The 20,036-nt window shown below is 42.6% G+C and overlaps 1 protein-coding gene across 11 annotated transcripts in view; it reads left to right on the top strand.

The window, feature by feature from the left end:
- Nucleotides 1–801: 801 nt before the first annotated feature.
- The window catches only part of PHF3 (PHD finger protein 3), a 50,460-nt gene continuing 31,225 nt past the window's right edge, over nucleotides 802–20,036 (top strand). For 2 of the 11 annotated variants that reach the window (XM_028722671.2, XM_077926267.1), the window contains exons 1-2: nucleotides 1,105–1,195; nucleotides 11,480–11,748. In XM_028722671.2, the coding sequence (XP_028578504.2) occupies nucleotides 11,505–11,748 (244 nt within the window). In that variant the 5' untranslated portion in view covers nucleotides 1,105–1,195; nucleotides 11,480–11,504. Of the gene's footprint in view, nucleotides 1,082–1,104; nucleotides 1,196–1,242; nucleotides 1,725–11,479; nucleotides 11,749–20,036 lie in introns of those variants that run through there. The other 9 variants (XM_077926268.1, XM_077926270.1, XM_077926271.1 and 6 more) reach the window with 9 other exon arrangements.

Below are 20,036 nucleotides of genomic sequence, written 5' to 3'. Positions count from 1 at the left end.
TGTTGTTAAGTAGGCCTCAGAGGAATTTACTTCTGAGTAAACATGTTTTGAATTGCACCATTAGTAACAGCAGTCCCCACAGGCCTCTGGGATTTAGGGAGAGCTAAGCGTGCGACTTTCTGTGCACTATTTGAGCCTTAGCACCTCTAAGCTATTTTTAATTTCTTTATATCCATTTTTTTTATAAAAAAATCCTGCACTTCAGCAAACACCTTCAAATTATGTGATCGGCCATCTTAAAGCTAGCAGCATACAGAGAAGTACAGCTGTGCCCCTATTGATGGTTATAACAGTCTCTTTCAAACATATTTATTTAAAATACATAAAAGAAGGGGGGTAGGGGTGGAGGCGGCACACAAACGAATTTCCTTAGGAGACCTTTTGCGTACGCCAGCTCCATGTCATAGCGAAAGGCTCTTCAGGCTGCCACCGCGCAGGCATTTGCCGGGAAGCAAATACCATTGAGCTCAGTAGGGTTTACTTCCGAGTAAAACATGCGTTAGATGGTGCAACGTTAAGAAAAGTGAAACCCGGGGAGAGGGTCGTACGAGAGGAAGATATTATTCAGCAACAGCAGTCAGCAGCACAGGTCTGTACGCAAGAGGAGAAGAAGAAACAAAACAAATTAACCGTTCCACGCTCAGAAAACTCGAAATATGTTTATTTATTACGGGAGATGGAAGGCAAGCGTCAAAGCGCACGCGCAAAGCCACGCTCAGGTTAAAGCAGCACCGTCACGTGACCTCGGCCTCCGGCTCTCACTACCCGACGCTTTCAAGTGAGGCACGCGGGGCCTCCAGCGTCGGCACGCGGCCAGCCGGCCCACGAGCGGGAGAGACCACCTGCTGGACGGGAGTAGGGGGGGAGGGGGAGTCGTACTGTATTTCTTTCCCCCTTTAGCCAGCCGAAGCAGTCCCGTCCGTCCGTTCTTGTCTCCGCCCACTTCCAACTCCCACCCCCTCCGCGTGCCCTTTCCACTTCCGCACAGCAGCCAGCCAGCCTTCTTTCCTTCCTTTCCCTCCTCCTCCTCCTCCCCTCATCCCTCCTCCCCGGCCTGGGGCTGCGGAGCAAGAAAAGAGACGTAAGAGAAGGGAGGGGGAGGGGAGAAAAAGGAGCGCTGGGGGGGGGGGGAGAGGAGAAAAAAAACCACCAGTAGCCGGCCAAGAGAGGGAGCGCGTGCCCCTAGCCCAGGCAGGTAAATATAATCTCTGGGCGGCGGCGTTAAGAGGGGGGTTCGGGAGCGCGGCCTAGTTGGGAAGCTTCGCGCGGCGGGGGCCGAGCGTGGGGGTTACTATTCGTAGTGAACGGATCCAGTCTCGCGCGTGCAGCACTAACCCCCCCCCCCCCCGCCACGAACGAGTCTCCGCCCGAACCCCCCGTCATCCGGGTCTTCGTAGCCTCCTCTGTTTTAACCACCGCTTCCCCCCCCCTCCACGCCGGGGGCTCCTGACCCCGCCCCCTTCCTCGTGTGCCCCGTGTCAGGCTTCCCCCAGGAGCAAGGGCCCCTCGTGCTCCCCGTGGAGGGCCTGTGGCACAGCTTCCCCATCCCTTTCCCTTCTGTTCCGAATACCACTTCGCTGCTCCCTTTGGGGACTGCTAATTCATCCCGATTTTCCCCTGGCCCCCCACCACCCCCAGTTTAACAGTGTTAGCTAGCCATTTTTTAAGCCATGGTGGTTTACTCAGCAGTAAGGCCAAGCGAGTCCAATGAGACTTCCATTTTGGTAAGTGTTTTAGGATTTCGGCCTTTTTTTTTTAGTGTAGAATTGTTTATTAAAGTATCTGTTAAACTGCCTTTAATTAGTTAGATATATTGTGCTTGGGGGTTGGGGGAGAAGGGGTGGTGGTTCCTAGTGGTCATGCAAGCATAAGACCCAGTCATAGTAGCTTTAAAATGCAGCAGGGCAGATCAGACAACTAAAATGCTGTCACACAGAAAAGTGCTGTAAGTCAGAAGAAGTAAGCCCCCTTGAGCTCCATAGAACTTAACTCTCATGTGTATAGTAGGGATGGAGAAGCTGTGCTTCCTTGGATGTTGTTTGACTCCAGCTCCCGTTGGCCCTAGCAAACATGTTCAGATGTCCAGGCCAGGGATGAAGAGAATTGTAGTGTAGTAGCATTTGGAGGGACACAGATTCTCCAAATCTGGTGTATCTCCATCTCTGTGTCCACCTTGCAGATTTCATTCCTCTGGTGATGGTTATTTATCAACATGCTTGTGCAGTGTGTGTGTGTGTGTTGGTCCAGAATAACTACTGTCCTTCAGGACCACTTGGACTTGCATTACCACACTTTACACCTAAGCATGCATTGAAAAGGTAGAGAAAATAAGGGTTGGTGAATAACTAATTGGCAACAAATGTTCTTGCGTATACACCCTTACCTTTGCCTTGCTCCAAAACACTCTGCACATTCCCAAGTGTTCAGAGTGTTCAGCCAGTAGTATCACCTGACTTTTTATTACATTACTCAAGCCTGTCTTCACCCTCCCACTCACACTGATCAGCTGCTCATATGCTTGTTCCTGATGGTTTTTGAATTTGCTACAGTAGCATGGTCTATAAGTTGATGTCTTTTTCTTAATCATTTGCAGATTAGCTTCTCTAACAAACCTTGGATGTTTTCACTGATATTTCTTACTGATTGCATCCTAAGCATTTCTGGCCTTTCAACTTGAAATGTGCATATTTAGAACCTTCTCAAGAATGATTAGATTTTTATACTTTTAAAGTGTAAGTTTGAGAATTGCTCAGCCACTTAAAAATCTTTCACCAAATGTAAGATACGCTTTTATAGTATAACATTTTTATTTATTATTTATTTTATTTATTTAACTTTATTTATACCCCACCCTCCCTGGCCAAGACCAGGCTCAGGGCGGCTAACATCAGGTATAAAAACAATTGATTAAAATACAACTTAAAAACAAGATTAAAATACTACTTAAAATGCACTTAAATTCACTTAAAATGCAGCCTCATTTCAGTGGAAGCCCAGATCAAAAACTCTGGGGGGAGAAAACGTCAAATCTTCACCAAGGCCAACTATCCAGACAGGTCCTACGTGGGCCAGAAAAGCCAGGGAAGTCCCCAAATAGGGATTCCATCACAAAAGGAATGTGGGGGAGAGAATCAGGCTGGTTCCAAGCCAAAGGCCAGGTCGAAGAACTCTGTCTTACAGGCAAGAAAGCAGATCCCGCAGGGCCCTGGTCTCATGAGGCAGAGCGATCCACCAGGTGTAGCCAGTGTTGAAAAGGCCCTGGCCCTGGTTGAGGCTAATCTGACTTCTTTCAGTTTTTCAGACTTGCTTTACAATAACTTTTAGCACTTGTTCATGGTGTAGTTCTTAATTGATATATTATGTGTTTTAATGTTGCTGGTTTATGGTTACTTTAAGAGCAAGGTTTTTAGGGATGCCTAAAACATACTCTGATCCATCTAATAATTGGTTTGGTTGCAGCATTCAGACATGCTGTGAAAAGGCTGCAGAGCCCTCTGCCCCTCAACTTTCCATCTTGCTCCTCATCAACTTCCTCTGTGATCAAATGCTACAGATAATTTGTTATTATGCAGTTGTAGCTATCACATGTTCAGGTCTTAAACAGCCCAGACCAGTTGTGTTTATTGAGGAGCCCTACCGATTTTGGGGGGGGAATTTACAGAAGCCGTAGTTCCACGTTGTAAATGGTAATTTTATGTCTTGTGTGATCTGTGGCCAGAAGGGGAAACTTCTCAAGAATTAAAGCACAAGAATGAAGTAATTATAGTTGGGTATGAGAAATGTTACTGCTGCACATTTTGCTGAGTGCATCCATAGCACTTGTGGTGTTTTGTGATATCTTAGTAGCCAGTAGGTGTGTGATATATATATATATATATATATATATATATATATATATATATATATATGCTTTCGTAGATTTTCACGGGTACAGGAATGCAGGTTTTGGTGTCCTCGGGTGTCTTCCCGTGTAAAAGTTGGGGCGTCTAGGCGACGTTTCGACGAGGTCTCACTCGTCATCTTCAGGCTGGTGCTTTCGGCTTCTTGTTACTGGAACAGAGCAGGATCTCAGTGTTTGAGTTCCTATAAATACTGTTGAGGGGTGTGGTGTATAGCCTCCAATGTTCTGGGCAGAGAGGAAGTTCCCAGGCTAGTGTGCCTTTTCTTCTTTTGTTCCTTAATTGCTTGAGGGATATCTTGAGTGATTTCTTGAGTGATATCCTGAGTACCACTTAGGTGGGTCATTAGGTGTGGATTAGTTGCTAAAGCCTTTGTGTCTTGACCTCTTGAACTTTGTGAAGAGTTTTTCTGAGAAGATGGCTGTACTGCATTTAGTTGTGCTCTGGCTTGGCTTCGTGTATAGGGGCGAGCTGTGGTTTTGTGGCCTGTGCCAGCCAGATCTGTGTAGGGATTGCAGGGGGGTGCAGCATCCGGAGGTGCCACCATGGTTTGGCTACTGGATGGTGTCTGTAATTTATCTGTGGAGAGGGTCTGGGTTTGGGTCTGGTGTGGTTGATTGGTGATGGCGTTCTGTGTGCCTCTGGATCTGGTGTCAGTTTTTGTGGGGAGGGCTAATTTCCAGATGTCTGGCAAGCGGGATGTGTCGTCACGCTTGTTCATGTTGTGAGGGTGTTTCTCTATCTCGATGGCTTCCATGATTATTCTCTTGTGGTGATGTTCCATGTTAGAGAGCAATTTGGAATCTGCAAAATTAATTTCGTGTCCTGTTTCTTTCATGTGTTGGAAAAGAGAGGAAGTTTTTTCTTCTTTTTTGACGGCATTCTTGTGTTCTGCGATACGTGCATTTATTCGTCTGTTTGTTTGTCCAATGTACGTGGCTGGGCAGACTTTGCAGGGTATTTCATAGACCCCTTGGTTTTCCAACTGGATTTTATCCTTGGGGTTTCTGAGGATATTGGCTATTTTTTGGTTGGCGCAAAAGGCTGTTTTGATATTGTGTTTATGGAGGATTTTGCTAATTTTATCTGTAGTGCCCTTGATATAGACCTATAGTCAGCTCCATAGGCTCACCTCTACAAAATCTCGCTAAATTTCTCGCCAAGCAACTTCAGCCCTATGCAGAATCCATCTCTTCACACGTTCCAAACTCCTTCCAGTTCATAGAAACAATAAAGAAGCAAAACCTACATCCCAATGACCTACTTGTGAGCTTCGATGTTGTATCTCTCTTCACACAAGTGCCCATTAATGAAGCCTTGACAGCCATTCAAAACAAATACAATCCCCCCGAATACATCTTGGACCTGACCAACCACTGCCTAACCAACACGTACTTCATCCACAATGGACAAAGATACAAACAGATAGAAGGAGCACCTATGGGATCTCCCCTCTCACCGGTCATCGCAAACCTGTACATGGAACACTTTGAAACCAATGCTTTAGACAAGTCAGAACACAAACCCAAACTTTGGCTCAGATATGTTGACAACACCTTTGTAATTTGGCCACACGGGAAGGAAAAACTGGACAGCTTCCTCACACATCTCAATAGCCTACACCCCAAAATACAATTCACTATGGAAATAGAAGCCAACAACCAACTTCCCTTCCTTGACGTCCTAATCTACAAAAAACCTGATGGCTCCCTAGGACACACTATCTACCGGAAAAAAACACACACCAACCGCTACTTACATGCACAATCTCACCACCACCCTGCACAAATAAACTCCGTAGCCAAGACCCTCATCTCCAGAACCAAACGCCTGGCTGACAAAGACCACTTGACAACTGAGTTACAGAATCTCTCAAATGTGTTAATTGCCAATGGATACCAGCAAAACAGGGTTACGAAGCTAATCCAAAAAGAAACACCCCCCAAAAACCAAGACACAGAAGAAAACAATGGCATGGCCCTCCTTCCTTATATCAAGGGCACTACAGATAAAATTAGCAAAATCCTCCATAAACACAATATCAAAACAGCCTTTTGCGCCAACCAAAAAATAGCCAATATCCTCAGAAACCCCAAGGATAAAATCCAGTTGGAAAACCAAGGGGTCTATGAAATACCCTGCAAAGTCTGCCCAGCCACGTACATTGGACAAACAAACAGACGAATAAATGCACGTATCGCAGAACACAAGAATGCCGTCAAAAAAGAAGAAAAAAACTTCCTCTCTTTTCCAACACATGAAAGAAACAGGACACGAAATTAATTTTGCAGATTCCAAATTGCTCTCTAACATGGAACATCACCACAAGAGAATAATCATGGAAGCCATCGAGATAGAGAAACACCCTCACAACATGAACAAGCGTGACGACACATCCCGCTTGCCAGACATCTGGAAATTAGCCCTCCCCACAAAAACTGACACCAGATCCAGAGGCACACAGAACGCCATCACCAATCAACCACACCAGACCCAAACCCAGACCCTCTCCACAGATAAATTACAGACACCATCCAGTAGCCAAACCATGGTGGCACCTCCGGATGCTGCACCCCCCTGCAATCCCTACACAGATCTGGCTGGCACAGGCCACAAAACCACAGCTCGCCCCTATACACGAAGCCAAGCCAGAGCACAACTAAATGCAGTACAGCCATCTTCTCAGAAAAACTCTTCACAAAGTTCAAGAGGTCAAGACACAAAGGCTTTAGCAACTAATCCACACCTAATGACCCACCTAAGTGGTACTCAGGATATCACTCAAGAAATCACTCAAGATATCCCTCAAGCAATTAAGGAACAAAAGAAGAAAAGGCACACTAGCCTGGGAACTTCCTCTCTGCCCAGAACATTGGAGGCTATACACCACACCCCTCAACAGTATTTATAGGAACTCAAACACTGAGATCCTGCTCTGTTCCAGTAACAAGAAGCCGAAAGCACCAGCCTGAAGATGACGAGTGAGACCTCGTCGAAACGTCGCCTAGACGCCCCAACTTTTACACGGGAAGACACCCGAGGACACCAAAACCTGCATATATATATATATATATACACACACACACACACACACACACACACCAGTCTCTGTGCATTGGTTGCTTATTCTGTAGTGTGTATAATGGACTAAGATGGAGAAAGTAATTTGATTCAGGAAAAAAAAAGTTTTGGAAAGTGTTGTCACAATATAGCCATGCCACTGAAATTATGTACAAAATAAGCAACAGAAAGGGATGCAGGTCATGGCAGTTAAATTCATCTGAAATATTAATTGTATTAATTTACAGATAATTTTCAGGTTGACTTTAACTGCCGTTTCCTTTTAAACTACTTTGGCTTGTAAATAAAGTAAGGAATTCTTACTGTTCTTGGTACCACTACTGTGTTACCTGTTTCACTTCCGTTGCATCTCTCTACCCCAGCCATAACAACTTGTTCCTGTTTTCCCCTGTACTGTTCAGTGCTGTGACCTTGCATGTTTTCATGTGGAGCACCCTTCTCACTGTAGAACTTCAAAGATTTCTCCCCTCCTGCCCCAACATACACATTTTAGAGTAGATGAAGAGTGCTCTTTTGGACTGTATCATCTGTATGCCAAATCGATGCCCTAAGGGTTTGAAGAGAGGTCTTTAGTAGCTGCTTTGCAGTCTTGGAATTCATTTTCCTTAGAGTTACATTGTGGTTCAAGTCTCAGTGTTTCTTGGATACACTATCAGACTGGATATGGTTTAAGCATATGTTCTTTTTACAGTACTTCTAAAAACATGGTTATTTTATTCTGATGGGTTCACGGTGTCATACTTTCAAATCACCAATATGTGTGTTGAGAACTAGATAATGAATGAGATAGAAATTGATTGAAATAAATGAAAATGTGCACTACCCCAGTCTTTAAAAACTGCATACTAGTTGGCATGCTTTTAGGCATTTTGAGATGAAAACAGTTCGTTCTGTGTTTGGAAGAAGTATCCTGGTTGTATGGCACATTTGTCTGGGCTAGCTTGGAAGAGGACAAAATGAAACTGCACACCTGACTGAATTGTTCTAGCCATAGATCCTTGTATTCCGGCTTTTGATTTCCTGCTAGATTATGTTGATGACTGATGAAGTGTTTCATATGATCACCGTTGCTTCTTTTAGCCTTTCAGGAAGGCATGCCAAACTTGGTGGCCCTATATTATAGCCTGCTGGAAGGCTTATAAGCATGTTGTTTTTTGCACCCCTAAGCAACATAGGTGGATATACCATAGTTGGGACATAGCTCCTTAAAGGTTGTTCTGATTAGGTGGATTACCCTCAATTTTTGGAAGTGTAGACAATTCAATTGTGCATGAGCAATGGACAAAGCATGAATTCTTTACATAGAAATTCAATTTATTTCTCTGGTACTTGCTTCAAGTAAGTGTGCTAAGGATCAAAGGAAACTGCCCCATATGAAAGAGCCTGACTTACTTTGGTTGAGGTTACTGAAATTTCAGCTATAGTTGCAGTGTGTTTATGTGTGTGCTTTTTTAAAAGGGAAGTGGCAGAGCAATCTAGTATTGTTTTAAAGTACAGCTGAACAAGTGAAGAAACTTTAGCTTGGAAGTGTTGTTTCCTTAATTTTGGAAATTAAACTTGTTGACTTGAAATACATTGTGATACAATATTGATAATATTCTATATTATCTGCATAGGCAAATCTTACTCATAGTGCAGTCCTCCACAAATCATGGGTACTGACTGAAGTTATGAAAACGTGACCTACTACTTTCTACTACTGCGGTTTTGTTTAAGCACCTGTTGAGTGAAATTGTCTGGGGTTTGGAAGGCACAAGACACCTTTAGTGAGATTGAAATTAATATGACATTCAAATTCCACTTTGGAATCTGTAAAGGTGGATTTTGAAATCAGATATTGGCTTAAATATTTTGAGTCACACTCGTGGATGGGTTCTTGTTTAATGTTCACAATTCATCCTTGACATTTTGAAATGTATTTTTAATCCTTAGACACTCTAATCAAAGAGAAGGCAACATCTTTTTTTTAAGCAATTGAGAATTAACAGGCATAAGTATATTCATCACTGCAGTTCCATTTCTGTTGTGTTCTGGCTCTGTCCTGGCATCTAGAGATTGTGGGTAGTGGATTGCGGTTGCAATTGGACCCATGCCAGTCACAAAATGTGCCTGGCCCCTTGCTAATTTCGAACACTGGAGATAGGCCTTTGGTCTGATTCAGCAGTACTATTCTTGTGTTCTTAAGGCACTTAAAAACAGCGGAAATTATCTAGAATTGTGATTTCCTGAGGATTGTTGAGAGATAGCTTCTTCATATGAGCTTGGGCTGCTTGGGTCTCCTCCAATAGTGGGTCTATAACTTGCAAATGGTACCTTGAAGATTATGGAACTCATAAGGCTTTTTGCATATCTTTTAGATTCTCCTGGACTGATGTCTGCAGATGATCTGGGACACCTAACTAGTGTTAAATTGAGTGGAGAATAATATTTTTGTTTTTCATTCTCTGTAATATTTCTTATATTGATAGCAGTTGCAATGCACAATATGTAGTGCACAGTATAAAAAAATGTAGGGACCGGTCACTCTTTGAGTTTGGAAGATTGCTTTGATATTTTACCAACTAGAAGTTACCATTCCTCCTAGGAGTTAGCCATGAATGTTGAGTGATGGATACTGGTGGCAGAGAGAGCATAAGGGAAATGGGGTGTCTTTTGCCAAAGACTTCCATTTGCAGACATCAGCTAACTACACAGAATGCTTCTATTTGAAAAATGACCCAGCTTCTACAGAGACAAGAGCTGATATAAGATAGATACAAAGCTGCTGCTTAGAGCATTCAGAGACTTCTAGATTTTTACAGTGATGCATTGTTTCAAATAAGAGTCCTTTACAGGTGATGCCTTGTGGATGTAGCCCTTTAAATAGGCAAGATGAAGTAACCAATGCTGGTTCCAAAGTTGCAAATGTCTTGTGAACAGAAACAGCTTCCTAGCGCCCTTATAATAGGAAACAACAGTGTACCTTGTGGTATATCATAATTACTGCCAAGGGTTTTTGTGGCAGACCTCAAGCACAACAAACTCTCATTAAACTTGAATTGAATCCTGACAGTTGGTGGCTTCAGTCAAGCAGTTCTATGACAATGCAGTTAGTGTTATGACTTCTGCATAATCAAATTGAAAAGCAACAATTACCTGAAGTAATCACATTTACCTAATTAGAAAATGGCATTCTTTCAGTAGGCAACACTTTAGAAGCTTTGCCAAAAGTGTGGTGGCCATGATGCTTTTGAGTCTTTCAGCTAAATTAGTTTGCAGAGATTCTAAAAACTTGCCCAACAATTGAAGGTTTGACTGTTGAAATTGAAGCTTATAAGGGGAAGTTCATCCATCCCCTGTACATTTCCATAGCATTTACTGTTTTCTGTATGCAGACATAAAACTCTGCTAAAATTCAGCTCTCCTTAGACTTGTTGCAGTTGCCTATCATAACTGTAAATGGTAGAGTTTTATATGCTCTTCATATTAAAAGGGTCTTTTGAATTGAGGCTGGTTTTAATGCAACAACTTATGTCTGGAGAGATATGTTAGTCTGTGCTGATACTGTTTTATCTTGGATAAGAGCTTCAAAAAATTTACTCTAACTTTTATAATAAGGCTCAATATTATTTTTCATGTATTAAATTGAATTAATATAGGAATACATATCTTGTTTTGGATTGAAAGATGGCTGTCACATTATGTTGGCAGATTTTGACATATCTGAGATACTGATTCTCCCTTCAGATTACAGTTTTTCAGAGTTAATATACAACTTAGTCAACTTCAGTGGGGATTTAAAAAGATTAGCTGTCTATTTGACAAGATGATCAAATAAGAATCATCCATATTTGAATGCTTTACTTTTTAATGTAAACCTAGGGCTGGTGTACACTTCTGGTGGCAAATATGGGTCTGCAAAGCTTGACTGATCCTTGCAGTTAGATAGGGGTGGAGTTTCAGTTTCTAGGGGAATAGAAGCAGGTGGGTGTGAGGTACTTAATTCTTCCCTCGCTGCTTTTGCTCACATCACAATTCTTTTCTCCACTGTTTTTTCTCATTTTATGTGGGAGACCCCATACCTGGGAAACTTTACTGAGAGAAAAAGAGGTGCAGGAGGGGGTTTCAGGGGAAAAGCAGTGGACAAGGGTATGTTCTGAGACCCTTTACAATTATTTTACTTCAGGCTTCTCAAAAAAAAGTTTGCAAAGTTAGCAAGTGGGGAGAAACTACAGTGCTTTTGTTCTGTAAATATGGCCCCCTCCATGGCTCGGGTTACCATGTGTGCATTTGACCCATATATAAAGTTTACCAAACCTAAAATTAAATTGCTGAGTTTTTTGTTGTTGAAAATGATTTTAAATAAAGCAAATACAATTTTTTAATAAAAAGAGAAAGAAACTATTTTTGAAGAGGTATTCAAAATAGTAAAAAGCCAGATCAAATTTATTAATATTTTTTAGGTAATTTTATCATTCATAGCTTATTTTTCTTATGGTATTTTTCTTGTCTTTCTATAGGGATTAAAGACACACAGGAGTCTTCATGGATATAGTTGATACATTTAATCATTTAATTCCTACTGAACACTTAGATGATGCCCTATTTCTAGGATCCAACGTGGAGAATGAAGTCTGTGAGGATTTTAGTACAAGTCAAAATGTCTTAGAGGATTCGCTGAAGAACATGCTCAGTGATAAGGACCCTATGCTAGGATCTGCAAGTGCTCAGTTCTGTTTGCCTGTTTTGGATAGCACTGATCCCAATTTCCAGATGCCTTGTTCAACAGGTAAATCTTAATATTTTTCAAGTATACACTTTTGAATAGAGCAGAAGCTGGTGTTGTTCCATTTTGCTCTGAAAACATGAATCCTTTCCCCCCGCTCTGCTTCATGGCTTGGAGCCTAAGGTTAAACGACTAGCTTTCCTTCACTTCACTTGAGGTAACCATTATATTTATTGAGGAGCTTTAAAATAAGTTGTGGAGAGGAATACTTAGGATTATTTTCAGATAGTGTTTATCTTACTAAAATAGGGATTTGGTTTGCATAGCATTGCAGTTTTAGGTTGCACTCGTTTCAGAAAGCGTACCTCTTGATTTGACTGAGGTACTTTCATTTCATTTAACTTTTAATTTGTATACCGCCTTTCTGTATTCCTATTTAGGAAGGCAGTTTGCAAGCTGAAGAATTCAACAAAACAGACAGCAAAGATCGCGCACCTAACAATCTGATCCAATACAAAAAAGTCATGATAAAAGCATAATTTAAAATAAACAACTTGCATTGAGTAAAGCGGTGTTCAATAATCCATTAGGATATAATAGTAAATAATAAAATTAAATATCAGCAAATAATAGTTAAATAGCTTGCACTTAACAATTGCAATAAATAATTACTAAACTATAATCAATAAAATTGATGGCAAATTACCGTGCATAAAATACCTCAAAGCATACAGCACCATGTAAAAGGATCAAATTGAGAAACAAGGACACACAACTTACAAAACTACTAAAAAAAAAGAAGCCCTGAACTCTTCTTCTCTTTTCCCAGCTGTTTCTGCTCTTCTCAAAGTCATTGTCTGGGAAATGCTCCTAGGGCTGGAGGGCGGGGCAAGGCAGGTGGAAAAAGCCATTGCCTGATGGCCAGCACAAGCTCGCTCTCCCCTCACAGTTCTTTATTTGGAAACCTCTCTCTTATGAAGGCTCCTCACAGTGGCAGCAAATCGTCATTAAAGGGTTTACAGAGCAGATTGGATATGCAGTCATCAGGTAGATGGTGTTTCAATTCAGAAAGTTTCCTTTGGATGACTTTTAGGGTATTTACTATAAAATGGTTCTTTTGTTTGGGGTGCCTACTATGTTAAGTACTTTTAATGTTAACATTCAAGTTGACTGCCAGCCAGGAACAATGGGGTTGAATGGAGCGCAGAGCCACTGGGCCCTTTTGCTTCCAGTGGTCAGGACTGGAGGTAGGAGGTCCAGTGGAAATGTTATTTTCCACTGCACCGTTATCAGGCTGTCTTATACTGAGTGAGATTATTGGTCCATCTAGCTCAGTATTGTCTACACCAGGGGTGGCCAACTCCCGAGGGACTGCTATCTACCGTATTTTTTGTCCCATAGGATGCACCTAGTTTTTTTGGGGGGGGGGGGAATAAAAGAATTTCCCCCCCCCAAACCAGGTCGGGGAAACCGAACCAGGCCGAGGAACAGCGGGATGGCGGCGCTGCGCCTCCTTGCTGTCCCCCGAGCTTGTGGGGCTGGCCAATGTCTGTCCGGCGTGCGGGGCGCTCTGCTTCAGGGCGCTCCTCACGCCGGGCGGCAGGCTGCTATCCGCAGCGTAGGGTGCCCTGCGGGAACTCCCGCAGGGCTCCCCACGCTGCAGATGTCTGTCCGGCGTGCGGGGCACTCTGCTTCAGGGCGCCCCTCGCGCCGGGCGGCAGGCTGCTATCCGCAGCTTAGGGAGCCCTGCCTAGGCTGCGGATGTGTTCCCGAAGCGCCGCACGCTCTGCTTTCAGGGCGCCCGACGCTCCGGGAAGCAGGCTGCTATTCGCAGCCTAGACAGCCCTGCGGGACCTAGGCTGCGGATGTGTTCCTGAAGCCTGGAGAGTGAGAGGGGTCGGTGCGCACCGACCCCTCTCGCTCTCCAAGTTTTAGCGAAAGCCTGCATTCGCCCCATAAGACGCACCCAGATTTCCCCTTCATTTTTGGAGGGGAAAAAGTGCTTCCTATAGGGCGAAAAATACGGTACTTCTTTCAGAATTAAGAATTAAAACCTGGCAGTGATCTACCACCTTTTTTTAGGGGTTCAGGTCAAAGTTGTTCAGCTTTTTTTAGAGAGGGGAAGTGCGGCTGGGAAAATAGAAGGAGGATCAAAAGATTGCTGTGGATCTCCCTCTTCCATTCCAGAGATCAGGAGAAAATGCAGGGAGGGAAGAGGGGGCGAGGCGGGGCCGTTTGCTTTTGAGCAAAAGCAAAGGAAAATGAGCCCACGATTGACAGTGATTGACTGCATCCTGTTGGACATCCCTGGTCTACACTGACTGGCAGTAGCTCTTCAAGATTTCAGGCAGGAGTATTTCTTAGTCCTACCTGGAGATGCCTGGAATTTAATTTGGGACTTTATATATGAGAAGCAGATGTTCTGCCAATGAGCTGCAGCCCTTCCCGCAAAGGAACACCTCAGAGATTGTAGCTTATTTAGGCTACTGATATATTGGAATCTATATGTCTTTTTGCAAATAATTACACATCTTTTTCAAACCCATGCAAGCATTTGGTCTCCCTTCTAAGCAAGTGTGTAGCCACCACATGATCCTAACATCCTGCTTTTTCCATGTTATTGTTGCGGGCAGCTCCTGTTCACCCAACTCCTCCTTGAATATTAGTGTGGAAAAGAATAGGAGGAATTTCATGGCATTTATTTATTTATTATTTAACCATTTCTATATTTGTTAATTTAATATACAAATGCAAACAATTAAAAAACAACACAGTGCAGGGTTAATAAAAAGCAGTGTAAACCCACACAGCAGTGTAAAATCAGTAAGCAACACTTTAAAATTAGCAAGGAGTATACAAGATAGCTTTAAGAACTAAAAGCAAGGAATTTAAAAAGCCTGGGAGAGGAAAAAAATGTTTTGCATATCATTGAGCATTAAAAGTGGCTACTGATGAAAATTGAACTTCCATCCGAAGGCAATGTGTTTAAAACTCTTAAAAGAAACATTGGTCAGACATAATGATTTCCAGAGGGCTAACCACCTTAGGCAACAATTCTGTACTTGCTTACTTGGGAATGAATGGGGCCCATTCAACTCAGTAGGACTTATTTCTGAATAAGATTGTATAGGTTATCTCTGTTAGTCTGATGCAGCAACAGTTTGTACCATTTTAAGACTAACTTGGCTTCTGATGAAATTGACTGTAGTCCACAAAACTTTATACCATAATACATGTGTTAATCTTTATGGTGCCACACTACTGTTTATTTGTTTTCATGGGTCAAAGTGTAGCAAATGCTGTTGTTTTGAAGAAACAGTTTAAGAAACCAGTCTTTAACTATGCTTTTATCATCTTTTAATCAATGAACCTTACACTGAATGGCCTTAGTAGAAAATTACTGAGTACTTTTCCAGTCCAGGCTTCCTGCTATGGCCACGGTGGGCTCCCAATAATGGTATTTTTATACTTGGGATTTGGTTGGGGACAGAACAGTTACGCAGAGATGCAGAAAAAGCAACCCCCCATTATTAATTTTTTGGTAGACACTGACAATTTCTTGCAAATATTGTTGGAAAATAGTAGTAGCTATGTTGACTTTTCTCTTTTGATCACTGACTTTGACAGATTTTATAGAAAGGGAATTGATCAAACATTTTACTAGCAATTTGGCTTATGCTTCCGCCTCTTCCCCATTAAGTTGTGCATGCTGAGCAAGCGTTGGATGTCTAGTCAGAAAAGTCACAGTCCTAGCCAGAAATAGTTTGACGGTAACCAACATAGCAGTGGCAAACCTTGGTGTTCCAAATTTCAGTGGCACCCTGTGTGATGCCAAAATCTCTCCCCCAAGCCCTACTCCCCGTCTCTCACCTTCTATTGGATGTCATAGTTGTGGTGCCTCATAGTTGCTCCAGTGTGAGTGCACCATTTATGCTCTCTTAGATCTCTGAACATACTGTACCTTGTTGAATGCATGATATCCAGCTCCCTGGAATGCTGTGGTAAGGGAGATACAGTTTATAGAAGTTTCTGAAGCAGCTGGGGCACTTCACAGTTTAGATTTGATGTATCAAACTTAACTCTAGTAGTTTGTATCCAGTGGTGTCCTTCAAGCTGAAAGGTTGTTGTTTTTTTAAAAAAATCCAGCATAGATTTTCAATCAGTAGGGAGGTGGGAGGAAATCTTTCCACTTCCTGCTCCCCCTGCAGCCACCCCACTCCATCTCCCATGCTATTGTAAAAGGTCTTTCAGTCCTTTGGAACAGAGTTTTGGGGGTGTGCATAGTGGAGGGGGAATCAGCAAAAAACATTTCCTTTCCCATTCCACTGATAAAAGCACCCGCTGGATCAAACAGCCTTTGATTAGTGTGAGGGACACTATTGGATTTAACAGAATTCTTTTAAGAACCTGACATGCATTATGTTATAACTTAGCAGGTGGCATTGATAGTTTCCATTGTCAGCTTACACTTTTCTGAATTTTCAGTGGGCAAAATCTAATAGATAGTTGAGTATCCTAGGGTATAGCACAGGGTATTTGATCTGAAAGACACTGAGGCATTTGTACATGTAGATTTCATAAATCTATTTTGTGCTGAGCTATAAGCATCTGTTTCCAGTTTGGGCCTGCCTGATCTTATCTTGCTAGTGTTCTTGGTTGAATAGCAGATGGCGGCTCTTTTTCCTTTGGCCAATGGATGAGGTTTGAGTTTCTGTTTTCCCTTCCTTCTGCAGTCTTGGGGCAATTGGTAGCTGGAGCTGACAATTCTTTTGGCAGGTGTGGGGAAAGCACACCTTGAGCTGCCCCTTCTATTCTCAATGGATGGGATGAGGCTGGTCTCCTCCTTAACATGATGTTCTTCCTGGGATGCTAGAAGAACACCTTCCCACTGGCCCTTGATATCCTGACTGATCGTACAAAGCAGAGTGTGCTGCCTTTCAATTCTACAGCCCCATTTTTTAATTAGCTTGTATAGAAGCCTAATATAAAGGCATCCTATATATTAGGGTTGCCACACGTCTGAATTTTCCCGGTCATATCGAGAATACTGCAGCTGCAAGCAGCGTCTGAGCAGAAATTGGCTAAATGTCTTGGAAGATCTGGACGTATGGCAGCCCATGTTGGCTGGGTCATTGTTGCTGATTTTCCTTAGAAATAGCTCAAAAATGTCTTATTTCTTTGCAGTTTTGCAAAAAAAGCTCAACTTTGGCTCAAAATGAGAAGCTCAACAACTTTTTTGTCTGGATTTTTACTTTTTGAAATATGGTAACCCTGTTCTATATATAAACATTGATGCCTTGTTCCTCCTTACCCTAATATTTGCCTCTAGTAGTTTGCACTGGTGGTTGACAGTTCTTACAGACCTACCATTGCATTTCTAAAAATATAGCTTTTAATATTCTAAGACCTTTGTTCTCTGAGCTATCCTCATATATAATATAATAGCAAATGGAACTCTTTTTTTTTGTATTTGCTTTGATATACGCTCCCAAAGGGTGTTTACAATCTGACATCTTTTTCCATGTCTTTCTCCCTTCCCCTCATCCCCTAGCTAGTGTAATACTAGTTAGCATATGCTTCTATGCTCTTTGGCTAGGATCCAGAGTTTCATGCAGTTAATTCTGTGCGCCCAATGGGGCTTTGACTTGTTTGCTGCATGGCAAACTCAGGAGACTTTCCCAAGCGTGAAAGTTTATTGAAGTCAGAAATAATATTAAAATAAACTTTATTGAATTTATTAAACTCCACTGGGTGAAAGTTCTTGGGTTTCTTTAGATACTGACCATTGTTTCGTAGTGTGGTGAAGCTGTCTGGCAGGTTTTCTGTTTCCCTTGGCTCTCTTGCTTGAGATGCAAGGAAGACCCGAATGGATCCTGCTCTTCCATCAGTCTACCTAATCAAGCTAATGACAAATGGTGAGCACTGTTAGAGGCATTTACCTTTATACTTCTCTTGGGACTGGTTTGGCTACTTGACATTTCTCTGTGTAGAGCAACCTCTGGACACAGGTGCATGGAGGAGAAGCTTTCTGACACGGTATATCCAAACTTACAGGCAGGGCAATATCCAGGTGGCATGGGACCCAGGGCCCCCTGTTACATTTTTATATAGGTGCAAGTCTGCTTCTGAAACAGTACAAGGAGGCAGAACCAGTGCTAGAAATTCTGGTATATAAGGTGGTCGCCTAATGGCACCTTGAATCTTATGTTGCAGTCGCCACAACAGAATGTCTGTTCGCTAGGGGTTGGATGAAATCGCCCTTGGGACCCCTTCTAATGCTACAGTTCTATGATTCTATGATCTCTGTAGCTTGCTCTTATAACAGTTCACTTGCTCCAGTATGCAAGAAGGAGAAACATGCACAGTAGAAATGAAAATGGTATGAATTATGGAGTAGGATAGAGTTTTTTAAACTGTAGTTGCCAACATGGCGCCCAGAAAGCTCAATGTAATTGCAATTGGATGTGCACCAGTAGCAAAAAGCATCTGGCTAATTTTGAACACCTCGGAGCAGCGTGCAGTCCCATGTCTTAAGAGCAAACATCTAGAAGAATCCTTAACTCCTTTAAATAGATGCTAGGGATTTAACTTATAATAATAATAATAATTTATTATTTATACCCCGCTCATCTGGCTGGGCTTCCCCAGCCACTCTGGGCGGCTTCCAACAAAATATTAAAATACCGTAAGACATCAAACATTAAAAGCTTCCCTAAACAGGGCTGCCTTCAGATGTGTTCTAAAAGTCTGGTAGTTGTTCTCTTTGACATCTGGTGGGAGGGCGTTCCACAGGACGGGCGCCACTACCGAGAAGGCCCTCTGCCTGGTTCCCTGTAACTTGGCTTCTTGCAGTGAGGGAACCGCCAGAAGGCCCTTGGTGCTGGACCTCAGTGTCCGGGCAGAACGATGGGGGTGGAGACGCTCCTTCAGATATATTGGACCGAGGCTGTTTAGGGCTTTAAAAGTCAGCACCAACACTTTGAATTGTGCTTGGAAACGTACTGTGAGTCAATGTAGGTCTTTCAAGAGCGGTGTTATGTGGTCTCAGCTGCCACTCCCAGTCACCAGTCTAGCTGCCGCATTCTGGATTAGTTATAGTTTCCGGGTCACCTTCAAATGTAGTCCCAACTTGAAATTGTATACATACAAAATATACATTATACTACCACCAGGCCAGCAAAAACAAAACAAAGAACTTTAGAATTTTAGGGATTGTGTTATAGCAGTTATTTCTAGGACACATGCCTTATCCACTTGCTTTGTACAAAAGCTTTGCTAATAGCAAAATGTAAAATTGTATTTAATGATATTCTCCAGTCTTTTCAAATATTACTTGCTAATGCATAATACTGGCAGAGCCAAATGGATATGTGCCTTTCTTTACCCAAGTGGTTTGAGTTAAAATTTCAGAGGCAAAGCAAAATGTGTCATCTGATGTTTGGAAATGGATAGGTGGGCAGTCCCACCCACCTGTCTAAATGGCCCATGAGGATTAGGCTATTAAAGGATATGGATTACTGACTAGAAATGCCTCCCTACTGGTTCCACGTTTAGTTCTTCCAAAGCATAATCATTTAGTACTTGTAGAAACTTGACTCTTTGTTATGACTACATTTTCTCTTATGTTGTCAGATTTCTGGTAGTTGGAATTCATCCCTTGTTGCTTCATTTCCAGTGCATGTTGCATTTCTTTCCTTTGGAGTTTGGTATATTACTTTTTTTCTGGCGTTTGTGTGCATGTATATTTATTTAAAGCATTTATTTTTATTCAGCTCAAAAAGCTCCTATAGTGGCTTAAAGGTAAAGGTAAAGGACCCCTGAAAGTTAAGTCCAGTCACGAAAGACTATGGGGTTGCGGCGCTCACGGTGTTTGTCCACAGACAGTTTTTCCGGGTCATGTGGCCAGCATGATCAAGCCGCTTCTGGCGAAACCAGAGCAGTGCATGGAAATGCCATTTACCTTCCCTCCGCAGTGGTACCTATTTATCTACTTGCACTTTGACGTGCTTTCGAACTGATAGGTTGGCAGGAGCAGGGACCGAACAATGGGAGCTCACTCTGTTACGGGGATTCAAACCGCCGACCTTCCATCCGGCAAGCCCAAGGCTCAGTGGTTTACACCACAGCGCCACCCGCGTCCCCTCCTATAGTGGCTTACATGACATCAAATAAAAATACAATAGTCATTACCAGTAGGTTTACACTTAAAAGACATGATATAAAATGGATTGGGGTATGGGGGAGAAAACAAGTAGGCTTAGGACCAATTTTTAAAATTATATAGTAGTTCCTATGAGGTCCCCTGGAATGGAAATAACTGAGGGAGAGGAGCAGCTCAGTGGAGCTGGTCT

Source organism: Podarcis muralis, chromosome 3 (genome assembly GCF_964188315.1).
Source record: "Podarcis muralis chromosome 3, rPodMur119.hap1.1, whole genome shotgun sequence".
Classification (NCBI taxonomy): domain Eukaryota; kingdom Metazoa; phylum Chordata; class Lepidosauria; order Squamata; family Lacertidae; genus Podarcis; species Podarcis muralis.
Note: the sequence above shows the minus strand (reverse complement) of the source record. Positions and strands in the feature narration are given on the sequence as shown.